Source organism: Desmodus rotundus, chromosome X, assembly GCF_022682495.2.
Source record: "Desmodus rotundus isolate HL8 chromosome X, HLdesRot8A.1, whole genome shotgun sequence".
NCBI lineage: Eukaryota > Metazoa > Chordata > Mammalia > Chiroptera > Phyllostomidae > Desmodus > Desmodus rotundus.
This window is the reverse complement of record NC_071400.1, coordinates 46,739,803-46,754,356: the sequence shown is the minus strand read 5'-3', so window position 1 is coordinate 46,754,356 and position 14,554 is coordinate 46,739,803. Positions and strand designations below refer to the sequence as shown.

General features: G+C 37.2%; 1 protein-coding gene and 1 non-coding gene across 3 annotated transcripts in view; both read right to left on the bottom strand.

Annotated features, from left to right (window-relative positions):
• COL4A5 (collagen type IV alpha 5 chain) overlaps positions 1-14,554 on the bottom strand; it is a 324,804-nt gene that overhangs the window by 32,347 nt on the left and 277,903 nt on the right. For both annotated transcript variants that reach the window (XM_024551615.3, XM_053917134.1), the window contains 4 exons: positions 12,057-12,137; positions 11,332-11,430; positions 10,746-10,796; positions 8,029-8,214 (listed from right to left, as the gene is read on the bottom strand). In XM_024551615.3, the coding sequence (XP_024407383.2) occupies positions 8,029-8,214; positions 10,746-10,796; positions 11,332-11,430; positions 12,057-12,137 (417 nt within the window). The remainder of the gene's footprint in view (positions 1-8,028; positions 8,215-10,745; positions 10,797-11,331; positions 11,431-12,056; positions 12,138-14,554) is intronic.
• On the bottom strand, positions 10,579-10,723 carry LOC112296909 (U4 spliceosomal RNA). The gene has a single exon (XR_002973995.2). It is a non-coding gene; the product is annotated as a U4 spliceosomal RNA (small nuclear RNA).

The following is a 14,554-nucleotide window of genomic DNA, read 5'->3' as shown; positions in this document are numbered from 1 at the left end:
TAAGTTATTACAAGTAATAATGCACAGAAGAAAGGCTCTTGATGAATTATAAGAAAAAGATCAGAATGCGGCTCATTGAATGATTTTCAAAGAAGACAAACAGAAGTATAGTTGGTTATGGCCATCATTTACTAGTGTTTTAATCTCTTTATGTAGTCACCAATGATGGCCTCTAACCAGGCCTTTAAATTAATTATATCTCCTTGGGGAAGTCTGGAAATATGAAGAAATTGGCACCTTGTGTTTTTACTAAAGGATAGCAGAGGCCAAGATAAACAGTTATCCAAAAGTATCCCTCTGTGAAAGGAATGAAAACTATCAGTGAAATAGTACTATTTTGCCAACTTTAATGTTTTGAGATGCTAACATTTGGAAAGCCACATTAGCAGTGTTAACCTGATGTCTTCAGTGGAATTTTTCATTTTGGTGATTAATAAAAACTAGTGCTTATTTCCTTGAATAAGTTTGGTGTGAAAATATTTGACTCTCTATACTCCAGTATGGTTCTGCTTCCATACTAAATAAACTGAAAGAAGAAGAAATGCTGACAAACAGGATATTGTTTAACTTGTGCTATAACGTGAACCACTCCTAATTCATAATCTTGTTTTGTACTGTTTAATGTCTGATAGTGCTAACATCGATCTTTGGGATTTGGTGAACTCTGATCTCCCCAGGTTTTCAAGGTTAGATTCTTCACTGGTCAATACTTTTTTGTTATGCTTTGTATGTATAATAAAAACATTTCTCATTCAGAAGTCATTGAAGAGGGATGTTATCCTCAAATACTACCTGCTCTGGTATATAACATTTTGGTGAAGGTAATGTGACTGGTTTATAACCAAGTATGAAATGATATTAGGTCTTTGTCATTTAATTTATTTATATATAATATGTAATTCATACATAAAAACATGTTGAATTTAAATGTAAATATGCTTATTTTTATCTTTAAGACTACATTATGATATTCAGGAGGCACTTGGCCCATTTGTAATCTCTGTTCATTGATATTAAATTTATGTTGCCTGAGATTATTGTGATCTGTGTTTCATGATTATTTACTGTATTTAAAGAAGGTAACTATTGATGACTATTAAAAATAAAACTTATATGACCCTTGTATTATTAGCAAATCATTAAAATAATTTGAGGGACTCTAGAATGGCAGGTCAAAATTAATAGCATATAAATTTCTCAATACTTAGTTTTATTCAATTAGAATTGTCTGCATTTTCTCCCCACCCCTCTACCCCACTCCAGCCAAACCCATCTCCCTCCCCAGCTTCCACCCTCCCCCTTGGTTTTGTCCATGTGTCCTTTGGAGTAGTCCCTGAAAACCCCTCTCCCCACTCTCCCATCCCTACTACCCTCTGGCTATTGTTACATTGCTCTTAACTTCAATGTCTCTGGTTATATTTTGTTTGTTTTTTTTCTTTTGTTGATTGTGTTCCAGTTAAAGATGAGATCGTCTGGTATTTGTCCCTCACTGCCTGGCTTATTTCACTTAGCATAATGCTCTCCAGTTCCATCCATGCTATCACAAAGGGTATAAGCTCCTTCTTTCTTTTTGCTTCATAGAATTCCATTGTGTAAATGTACCATAGTTTTTGGATCCACTCATTTGCTGATGGGCACTTAGGTTACTTCGAGTACTTGGCTATTATAAATTGTGCTGCTATGAACATTGGGGTGCATAGGTTCTTTTGGATTGGTGTTTCAGGGCTCTTAGGGTATATCCCAGCAGCAGAACTGCTGGGTCAAAATGCAGTTCCATTTTTAGTTTTCTGAGGAAATTGCATACTGTTTTCCACAGTGGCCTCACAAGTCTGCATTCCCACCAACAGTGCACTAGGGTCCCCTTTTCTCTGCATCCTCTCCAACATTTGTTTGTGGATTTGTTTATATTGGCCACTCTGACCAGTGTGAGATGGTATCTCATTGTGGTTTTAATTTGCATCTCTCTGATGGCTAGTGATGCTGAGCATCTTTTCATATGTCTCTGGGACTTCTGTATGTCTTCCTTGGAGAAGTGTCTGTTCAAGGCCTTTGCCCATTTTTTCATTGGGTTGTTTGTCTTCCTGGAGTGGAGTCGTGTGAGTTCATTATATATTTTGGAGATCAGGCCCTTGTCTGAGGTATCATTGGCAAATATGTTTTCCCATACTGTTGGTTCTTTTTTCATTTTAATGCTGTTTTCTTTAGCCATGCAAAAGCTTTTTATTTTGATGAGGTCCCATTTGTTTATTCTTTCCTTTATGTCCCTTGCTTTAGGGGACGTGTCTGTGAGGATGTTGCTGCGTGGAATGTCTGAGATTTTCCTGCCAATGTTTTCTTCTAGGACTTTTATGGTGTTACGACATATTTAAGTCTTTTATCCACCTTGAATTAATTTTTTTTGTATGGTGTAAGTTGGTGATCGAGTTTCATTTTTTTGCACATAGCTGTCCAGATCTCCCAACACCATTTGTTGAAGAGGCTTTTTTTGCTCCATTTTATGCTCCTGCTTCCTTTGTCAAATATTAATTGACTGTAGAGATTTGGGTTTATTTCTGGGCTCTCTGTTCTGTTCTATTGGTCTGTCTGCCTGTTTTTATGCCAGTACCAGGCTGTTTTGATTACAGTGGCCTTGTAATACAGTTTGATATCAGGTATTGTGACCCCTCCTGCTTTGTTCTTCTTCCTCAAAATTGCTGCAGCTATTCGGGGTTGTTTATGGTTCCACATAAATTTCTGAAATGTTTGTTATATATCTGTGAAATATGTCATGGGTACTTTAATAGGGATTGCATTGAATCTATAAATCGCTTTGGATAGTATGGCCATTTTGATGATGTGAATTCTTCCAATCCATGAACATGGTACATGCTTCCATTTGTTTGTGTCTTCCTTAATTTCTTTCTTAAGTGTTGTGTAGTTTTCTGAGTACAGATCTTTTACCTCCTTGGTTAGGTTTATTCCTAGGTACTTCATTTTTCTTGTTGCTATGTCAAATGGGATTTTTTTCCTGATTTCTGTTTCTGATATTTCATTGCTGGTGTACAAGAATGCCTTTGATTTCTGAGTATCGACTCTGTATCCAGCTGTTTTGCCAAATTCATTTATTAGGTGGAGTAGTTTTTTGGTGGAGTCTATAAGATTTTCCATGTACACTATCATGTCATCTGCAAACAATGACAATTTCATTTCCTCCTTTCCAATTTTAATGCCTTTTATTTCTTTTTCTTCTCTGATTGCTATGGCTAGGACTTCCAATACTATGTTTAATAGGAGTGGTGAGAGAGGGCATACTTGTCTTGTTCCTGATCTTAGTGGGAAAGCTCTCAATACTTAGTTTTAATTGCAAAAAGACCAATGTCCATAAGATGTGTCATTTTTTTTCTGAATGATAACGATATTCCTTCATTGTATCTTTCAACCTGGTGGAAAGACTCATAAAAGACTTATTTTTTTCTTATCTTAATCTTACCTTGTCATTGTTGGGCTGATTCACAGATGATTTTCTACCTGATTTCTTGTCCAAATTATACATTATGGATGAAAATAACCACTTTGGGACTTATGGCCAAGATGGAGGCATAAGTAGACACACTGTGCCTTCTTGAACAACCAAAGAAGGACAACAAACTTAAAAACAAAAAACAACCAGAACTGACAGAAAATCAAACTTGGTTGTATGGAAGTCTTACAACCAAGGAGTTAAAGAAGAAATGTTCATCCAGACTAGTAAGAGGAGTGGAAACCAGCAGCCCGGGCAGAGTGGACTGGGGTAGGTGATGACTGGCAGGCCCAGCAAGGCAGTGGATTGTGGGTTGCTCAGTCCCACATTCGTGTGCAGATAAACCTGGAGGAACAACTGGGGTGTGAGACAGATCTAGAAACCCAGAGTTTCAGAGCCGGGAAATAAAGCCTCAAACCTCTGATTGAGAACACCTGTGGGGGTTGAGGGGGCAGCAGGAGAAACCCCTGGCCTCACAGGAGAGTTCATTGGAGAAACCCACAGGGTCCAAGATCATACACAAGCCCACCCACCTGGAAATAAGCACCAGAAGGGCCCAATTTGATTGTGGGTAGCCAGGGAAGTGACTGAAAACCAGGAGAGAGCAGAGCAAGCAGCATTGTTCCCTCTCTGATCCCTCTCCCACAGACAGTGCCACAAAGCAGCAAAGAGGGTTGCCCAGCCCTATGGAATAGGTAAGGCTCTGCCCCCTTAAAACATTACAGGTGCACCGAGACATGGCCCAAATGAAAGAACAGACCAAAGCTCCAGAAAAAATACAACTAAGCGATGAAGAGATAGCCAACCTAACCTATCAGATGCACAGCTCAAAACACTGGTAATCAGGATGGTCAAAGAACCGATTGAGCTCAGTCTCAAAATAAAGGAACAAATGAAGGCTACACAAAGTGAAAAAAAGGAAAATATACAGGGAACCAACAGTGAAGGGAAGGAAACTGGGACTCAAATCAACAATTTGGAACAAAAGGAAGAAATAAACATTTGACCAGAACAGAATGAAGAAACAAGAAATCAAAAACATGAGGAGAGGCTTAGGAACCTCCAGGACATCTTTAAACATTCCAACATCAGAATCATACGGGTGCCAGAAGGAGAAGGCGAAGGGCAAGAAATTGAAAACTTATTTGAACAAATAATAAAGGAAAACTTCCCCAATCTGGCAAAGGAAATAGACTTCCAGGAAGTCCAGGAAGCTCAGAGAGTCCCAAAGAAATCAGACCCAAGGAGGAACACGCCAAGGCACATCATAATTACATTAGCCAATATTAAAGATAAGGAGAGAATCTTAAAAGCAGCAAGAGGAAAGGAGAGAGTTACCTACAAAGGAGTGCCCATAGGATTATCAGCTGACTTTTCAAAAGCAACCTTGGAGGCAAGAAGGGGCTGGAAAGAAGTATTCCAAGTCATGAAAGGCAAGGTTCTACACCCAAGATTACTCTATCCATCGAAGCTATCATTAGAATGGAAGGGCAGATAAAGTGCTTCCCAGATAAGGTCAAGTTAAAGGAGTTCATCATCACCAAGCCCTTAACTACAGGAAATGTTAAAGGGACTTATCTCAGAAATAGAAGAGGATCAATAACTATGAACAGTAAAGTGACAACAAACTCACAACTATCAAGAAGGGAACCTAAAAAGAAAAACAAACTAAGCAAACAACTAGAAGAGGAACAGAATCACAGAAATAGAGATCACATGGAGGGTTTTCAGTGGTGAAGGGGAGGGGAAGAATAAGGGGGAAAGGTACAGGGAATAAGAAGCATAATTGATAGGCACAAAATAGACAGGGGGAGGTTAAGAATGGTATAGGAAACAGAGAAGTCAAAAAACATATGTACAACCCATGGACATGAACTAAGAGAGGGGAATTCTGGAGGGTTGGGGGTAAAGGAAGGAGGGGGATAAAGGGGGAAAATTGGGAAAACTGTAATAGCATAATCAATAAAATATATTTAAAAAAGAATTAAATCATAAAAAATAAAATGAAATATTAAATTAGTGTTTTAATTCAGTAATTTTGTGTTCTGCCAATAGACATATACACTGGACACTACATGTTCCTGACAACTTTCAGAGATAGATCAACATGTAAGAACTAAACTGGCATATATACTCTTAAAATATATTCATACCCTTGAAAACATTAGGTACATATATATATGTATACATATATATGCATACATACATAGATATCTATGTATCTAAATATATGTACACATATGTGTGTGTATTCATATGTATAGATTCCAAACTGCATGCAGCTATTACTTTAGAGTTAAGGAGCTAACATGTGGGACCTGGATATGGATTAAAGTACACCAAGGCCCAATATCATTATTAACAAAAAGGAAATATATCAAAATTGTTTGAAATACCAAGAATCTAAAGCATTACACACACTTCTTTCAAGTTAACCTTTAATTCAATAAATGAATACTGTGAAAGTTCATTTTCATGCATCTGTATATAAAGCAAACTATCATCACTAAAATAAAAACAGCACATGATATATTTTGAAAGGGCCAATATCATTTTTAATAATCATTACTATAAATTCAAACTAAAATGATCAATTCTGAGAGCAAATGGTTTTAAAACTCAGTTTTAGTTTGTAGTTTTAGAACAGATCAAAAAGTCTCAAACACTCATCAAATGTGTGTTTTTAGATTTACTACTGTTATTACTTCTTTAGAAACAGTACCTTTTAAAAGTGCTTTTGTAACTAATGTCTTTATGCTGACATATTTCAACAGTGAGCTTCACTACTAGTAAGAACAATAACCACAGTGCTGATTAAAATATAAATCATGATAATAGTTTGGTTTATTTGAATAACTGCATGCATAACCAAGCAAGATGTTTGTGTCAATTTTTTTATGTTGCATACAAGACAGTTAACATGCCTTACGAGTTTTACTGGTTTTCTTCAAGATTATGCTAAGGTAAAACTTTAAATAACATCCTGTATACACATCTAAGTCAGATCAGATAAAATCCAGTTTGGAAAATGATCCTCATATAGTTACAATTTTTTATTTGTTGAGGTGATAGATATTAACTATTGAGGTAGTCATTTTCAGATATATACATATATCAAATTATTACATCTTATATCTAAACTTATACAGTATTGTATATCCATTATATTTCAATACATTAAAAAAAACAAGAAAATGATTCTCTGAAGAAAATGTGTCCTATTAAATTTATGTTTTTTAGAGCATATTTTATTAAATTTAACTCCAATCACTTCAGAATTTATGGGAACTTAAATGAAAATTTTCATTTTTTTAAAGACCTTTTTTATTTTTTTAGAGAGAAGGGAGTGAGAAAGAGAGGGAGAGAAATATCAATGTGTGGTTGCCTCTCATGCCCCCTACTGGAGACCTGGCCCACAACCCAGGCATGTGTCCTATGTGAGAATCAAACCAGCAACCCTTTGGTTCACAGGCCAGAGCTCAATCCACTGAACTATACCAGCCAGGGCCGAAAATTTCATTTTAAAATACAGTTAAAATGACTCAAGACTTTCAAATGGAAAAAAGGCAACTTTTTGCTTGTTCAATTTTTCTTATTTTTTAGATCAATGAAAACCAAATTTTAAACTACTATAAAGGACAGGTGGACAAAACCAAGGGGGAGGGTGGAAGCAAGGGAGGGAGGTGGGTTTGGAGGGGGTTGGGGGGAGGGGTGGGGAGAAAATACAGACAACTGTAATTGAACAAAAATAAAATAATTTAAATAAAAATTACCATAAATACAGAAATTGAATATCAAGTCTCAAAAATCTGTTAATAATCTGTCACTAGTGACTGGGCTCAGCAACATTAATTCAGGATGAAAATGAGCATTTCCAAACTTAGTAAAATGAAATGACACAGCACAGACACAAAATGAAAAGTGAACACTGGATGCAAAATTGAGATTATTAGAGCAGTTAACACAAGACAAATGAAGTACAGAAATGAAGCAGGTATGAAGAGATCACTGTACAATTTAATCATGCAGTGATTTTCAAGTGATTGCAAGTTGGGTTGCCTAGTTCCTATAGAAGATACAAATTTTTATTGTGCTTGGTTACATTTGCTGGTCATATGACAGGACCATAGCAACATTTTGGTGTGAACCACAAACATCTTTTGGGTGATCACTAAAGTGATTTATGTGATGACATGCTGAGGACTTAACATTAAAAATGCAGATGGCATTTTGCTGCCAGGTTATCATTATAGCTTTACACTTAATAGAAAAACTAATATATCCATTATTTCCTTTTTACTCTTATGTTGATTTGTTTTAGCTCAACTTTAAGAAAATGATGAAAGGCATTACTGAAAAGAATTATTAGATGCCACAGAAATGGAAGAAGCAAAGTATAAACCAAGCTATATACTTGCAAGAAAGTTCTTCGATTATATATTTTAAAGTCCTAAAGACTGAATAGCCTGCCAGCAAAATGAAGTAAATGGACAAATAAATACACCATTCCCCTATACTCATGTACATACCTGGTCTCCCAGGAGGACCTTGGGGCCCAGGGTTGCCTTTAGGGCCTTCTAGAGCTGGACCTGGAGAACCAGGAGGGCCAGGGGGACCCTGCACACCAGGGAAACCAGGAAAGCCTGGTTCACCCTTTGGACCTGGAAGGCCAGGGTTACCTGGAATGCCAGATAATCCTCCATCACCCTTTTGACCTATGAAACCAAAGTGACATTAGAGAACACATTAAATGATGCTGCGTATTAGGCTTGCCTGTAAGGCTAAAGCTATCTACACTTATTAGAACAAGTAATGGAATATAATAGGGTCATTTCTATCTTACCAAATACCCAACACATCCAAAAAACTCATTCTTGTCCTGGCTGGTGTGCCTCAGTGGACTGAGTGCTGGCCTATGAACTGAAAGGTTGCTGGTTTGATTCCCAGTCAGGGCACATGCCTGGGTTGTACTCCAGGTTCCCAGTTGGGGGCATGCAAGAGGCAACCGAGTGATGTGTCTCTCTACATCGATGTTTCCTTCCCTCTCTTTCTTCCTCCTTTCCCCTCTCTAAAGATAAGTAAATAAACAATCTTTATAAAAAACCCATTGTTCCTATTAAATATATTTATCTATTATCTGTTGGGAACTGCCCTGCCTGGCTTCAGAGGCTGTAACCCCCCATGGTTAAGGCTGAGTCAGAGTTGGGACCATAAACCACTAAGGAGACAAAGCTTGTCTCCCTGGCAGAAGTGCCACCCCTGCCCACTTCACCCTGCTTGGCCCTGAGCTTGGCCTGTTAGCCAATGATGGGTAAGAATCCTCAAGGGAGGATCAACCTAAGACAGGTTCTGGTCACGGAAGAGGCCCACAGGGAAGGACTTGGGGGGCTGTGGAAAAAGGGGGTGATGGACCCTCGCCCCTCGGCTTTGAAATAGCCTGAGTCCTCATTCTGTCTGCAAGAAGTCTCCTAATCTCTTGGCTGCCTTACTTCCCTTGCCTGACTTAAGCCTGAAGCAATAACAGAGGGCAGTGCAGTCCTGTGCTGGGAGGGGCGGATTCCCTGGGGAATCAGGCCTAACAAAAATACATACATTCCTGTGAAACCTACTTAATTTGTACCCTCAGTTTAAAAGGGTCCAGACCTGAGATGAGTCTGGCGCCTAAAGTTTTACGGCCCTCTAACTAATTGGCTGTAACTCAGAATAAGCCCTCAAAGTTCTCTGTAAATCATGTATTGTTTAACCCTTACTGGCTGACAATGACTGATGAGCTTTAACTGTATTCCTATGCGAATGAACCTAATAAAAGCCCAAAGAGAGAAAGGCTCTGGGCCCTTCTCCTTTGAGAGAAGCGGCCACCTTTCCTCCCCAAGCAGATCATGTCTTGGTAGTCTTTTTCTTTATCCGTGGCGGACCGGGGGGCTGCATTAAAGCCCCCCGACAATTATCAGAAGTGTTTACTAGACTACGCATAGAAATATATAAGCAATAATAGCTTGTATACTGAACATAGAGCAATGATCACATGACAAATGGTTGTGAAGAAAAAAGATAAACAACAGAAAAGTATAAAATATCTGCAAGGTTAGAGATGGCTGGAGGAAACTCCTAAAACAAATGTTTTGTTGTAGTTATCCTCACCTAAGGACATGCTTACTGATTTTCGAGAGAGAAGAAGGGAGGGAAAGAGAGAGGGGGAGAAACATTGATGTGAGGGAAACATATTTTGATTGCCTCCTTCATGTGCCGTGACCAGGGATTGAATTATCAACCTAGTTATGTACTCTGACTGGGAATCACACTCACGACCTTTCGGTTTATGGGACAACGCTCCAACCAACTGAGCCACACCAGCCACAGCGTAAAACAAATGTGTTAAGACTAATTTTGAGGCTAATGGAAGATACAGATCTTCAATGGTATCTATGTGCCCTCAAAGTCCAAAATTTAAAATCGCAATCTAGACAAACTCTTATCAACTTTTTACACCACCAACATGCCTGAGAACAACATAACAGTGATACATTAAATTAACCATTTTTATGTTGGGATCATGGGAAGGATATGGGAATTTCTATGAGATATGGATATGGTTTGAAAAAGCCTCCATAGAACATAAAATGGTTATTTGAGAACATAAATATACACAGCTGTACACACATTCTATCATTCACTTAACTATTTGGTTCTACAATGAGAATAAGAACATGTGAGTGAAGGTAGGTGTGTGTGCGCACATACCCATACAAAATGCAAAATGAATATTAACATGTAGTTTTGAAGAGACATTTTTATTAGTAGTATGTATTTCTACGGTTTCCTTATATTACATGGGTAAAAGTGTTTTCTGGCAAAAAAGAGTTTTAAAAATTTAGTGAAATCTACTTCTTCCTGAAAGTTTGTTTCCTTTCTTTATTTTTCCTCAGCACTTATTTATGAAGTTAATAGACAGATACCTATATGTAAATTTCCTTAAGAATACATTTTCTATAGTATAACTCCTCATATTAAATTGCTAATTAAGAACTACTTTCATTAGCTGTAACTCTAGTTTTGAGTTTTCTGGAGTTCTATGTACATTTTATAAAACTAAAATTATTGTACTAAAGAATATTCTCCATTTATGGACTTATTTAACATGCTTTATTAGGAAAAGTTTTCAATTAGCAATAATCACTCCTCGGATAAACCTCATTGGCTATGATACTGCCACTGCACAAAGCTAGCATGTTTTATTAAAGTTTACCAGAAAGTCCTGGGAGTCCAGGGGGTCCTGGGACTCCAAAGCCTGGTTGACCTGTCAGGGAATAAACAAAAAAATTCTCAAATAGATAATAATAACTGAAACAGCAAAGATTATCTTCCAGTTATTTAGGTTTTTATTAAGTGCTACAATGCATATTATATGAAACATGTAGAAGATTTATTTCCAACATGGAACTACAATTCTAACATGAGAAAACTATATACACATATATTCTATTTGTGATGAATGTTAAATAAATACTTATATCATATGAATATATATAAATGGAATATAGATTGCATAATTAAAAAAAGTCACCCAGAGAACTTCATAAAAGTTGAACAGCTTCTTGACATGAAAAATTGAGCAAGAAAGGATGTGGAGTTTTTCATAAGACAGAAGCAAGTTGAGCGATAAATGTGAGGTAACATTCTTAGGATACAGTGGAATATAATTAGTATGGGAAAGGGTGTGGTAGCTTAAATAGTAAGAAATAAGATATAATTTCATTGTGGGCAAAAAAGGACAAAAGTTAAAGTATACAAAGGGGAAATTATAAAATTAAAAACAATAAAAAATATAGTACCTGGTTCACCCTTCTGTCCAGCTGGTCCAGGAATACCATCTTGACCTGGTTTCCCTTTTTCACCTGGGGGTCCCGGTGGCCCAGGACGACCTCTGCCACCTAGATTACATATCAGGAAGGTTACATCTATTTCCTTCATTTCCTTTTCCTTCCATATTCCCCAGTCTTTCCATCCTAGATTCAAACAGTTCTATCCACAAAACAACAAGTGCCTCTGAGACACTCCTTTAAATTATGAAATATTATGAAAAAGCATAAAAAATAAAGGGTGATGTGAATAAGGAACAGCCTTATCATCCACTCATTATCCAAAATGTTTCAGTTTCTCATTTTAATCAAGCTTTAGACTATCCAAGAAAGTAAGGTGTGGGAAATGGGGTGCCTTATAGGCCTCATATGGGGTCAATGGAAGTAATTTGCTTCATAATTCAGTAAGCAAATAAAAGTGCTACTCCTTGCCATTATAAAATAAAAATCAGGCTTTCTATCTATTATAGGATACTTGAAATCTTCCTGGAAAAGTGAACCCCCAAAATAAGTTCTAACAACAATAATTTCATGTAACTTTTATTGAGTTCTGCACTTTATATCTAACAAGCAGAGCTAAGTGAATGATCACTGTTTCCTTGCCATGAAAACGTTCCCAGCTCACTGAAATGATCTGACTTTCCCAAAATGAACATGAAGCTTGGTTTTGCAGAATAGCAAACCCTTTTCACGCTTACCTACAGGGCCAGATTCTCCCGGAAGTCCAGGGTTCCCAGGAGGACCAGTGATACCTTTTGGTCCAGGAAGGCCAGGGGTTCCTAGAGCAAAGTGTTCAGTTTAATCAAAATAGAAAAACTGTGCTTCTTCAGGACCTACAACTCAAACTTACAGTTTATAGTGTTAGCATAGACACAGTGAATAATAGAAAAATATGCAAAAAGATGCTGGTATTTGCTGGGTGTTTTAAGAATTTTAAGTTTTAAGTTAATTTATCTAGAGGATGTATTTATTATATATTCATAATAAAAGTAATTACCACCATATTACACTAGTGGAATTGGCAGGATTCCATTGCACAGATGTATCAAAAATTTCAACCCATTCATACATTTTTGAACATTTGGTCATGCTTTAGCTATTCCATATTAAATATCTACTGTATTTATGGAAACTTGGTCTACTTCTAGTTTTGGGCTATTATGAATAATGCTGCCATGGATATTTCTGCATTGATATTTTTGCAGGTATATGTCATTATTTGTCTTGGGTAAACACCTAGATAGGAGTGGAACAACTGAGTCAGAGAGCAGGTGTATAGATAAAGATATAGATATAGATAGATATAGATACAGACATGGATATAGAGGTAGATATAGATATAGATATATATCTGCCAAACCATTTGATGTTCACAATAACATTTGGAAATTCCAGTTGCTCCAGATCTTTGAACAATACATGGTGCTATCAGTTGTTTTAATAATAGCCATCCTGGTAGGAATGTAGTGCTAATTCATTGTGATTTTAATTTGCATTTCTCTGATGGCTAAGGATATTGATGAACTTTTCATGTGCTTAGTGGCTATCCATATACCTTCTTTTATAAAATGTCTGTTCAAAGTTTCCCCATTTAAAAATATTGAACTGTGTATCTTATTATTATTGACTTGTGGATGTTCTTTATATATCCCAGAAATCAGTCATTTGTGAGATATATGTTTTGGAAGTATTTTCTCCTACTCTGTAGCTTCCCTATTTATTTTCTTTCTTTTCTATTGTTTAGAGTATATTTTATTGATTATACTATTATACTTGTCCCATTTTTTTCTCCCCTTTATCCCTCCCCTTAGTTCATGTGCATGGGTCATACATATAAGTTCTTTGGCTTCTCTATTTCCTGTACTATTCTTAATCTCTCCCTGTCTATTTTGTACCTACCAATTATGCTTCTTATACCTTGTACCTTTCTGCCCATCTCCCCGCAACCCACTGATAACCCTCCATGTAATCTCCATATCTGTGATTCTGCTCCTGTTTAGTCTATGGTTATACCACCCTGAATGCTCCTGATCATGTCTGATTCTGTTCCTGTTCTAGTTTGCTTAGTTTGTTTTTGTTTTAGTTTTTTAGGCTCAGTTGTTGATAGTTGTCTGTTGTCATTTTACTGTTCACAGCTTTGATCTTTTTCTTAGATAAGTCCCTTTAACATTTCATATAGTAAGGGCTGGGTGATGATGAACTCCTTTAACTTGACCTTATCTGGGAAGCACTTTATCTGCCCTTCCATTCTAAATGATAGCTTTGCTGGATACAGTAATCTTGTGTGTAGGTCCTTGCCTTTCATGACTTGGAACACTTCTTTACAGCCCCTTCTTGCCTGAAAGGTTTCTTTTGAGAAATCAGCTGATAGTCTTACGGGCACTCATTTGTAGGTAACTGTCTCCATTTCTCTTGCTGCTTTTAAGATTCTCTCCTTATCTTTAATATTGGCTAATGTAATGATGATGTGCCTTGGTGTGTTCCTCCTTGGGTCTGATTTCTTTGGGACTCTCTGAGTTTCCTGGACTTCCTGGAAGTCTATTTCCTTTGCCAGATTAGGGAAGTTCTCCTTCATTATTTGTTCAAATAAGTTTTCAATTTCTTGCCCTTCGCCTTCTCCTTCTGGCACCCGTATGATTCTGATGTTGGAATGTTTAAAGATGTCCTGGATGTTCCTAAGCCTCTCCTCATGTTTTTGAATTCTTGTTTCTTCATTCTGTTCTGGTTGAATGTTTATTTCTTCTTTCAGTTCCAAATAATTGATTTGAGTCCCAGTTTCCTTCCCTGCACTGTTGGTTCTCTGTATAATTTTCTTAGTCTAACATAATTTTTATTTTTTATTTTTAATTATTTTATTTTTGTTCAATTACAGTTGTCTGCACTTTCCCCCCAACACTCCCCCTGACCTCAGCCAAACCCACCTCCCTCCCTTGCTTCCACCCTCCCCCTTGGTTTTGTCCATGTGTCCTTTATAGTGGTTCCTGAGAACCCTTCCCCCCATTAACCTCCCCCTCCCCTCTGGTTACTGTCAGATTGTTTTAATTTCAATGTCTCTGGTTATATTTTGCTTGGTTTTATTTCACTTTGCATAGCCTTCACTTCCTATTTTGTGTCCATACTGAAATCATTTCTGTGAGCATCCTGATTACCAGTGTTTTGAACTCTGCGTCTGATAGGTTGGCTATCTCCTCGTTGC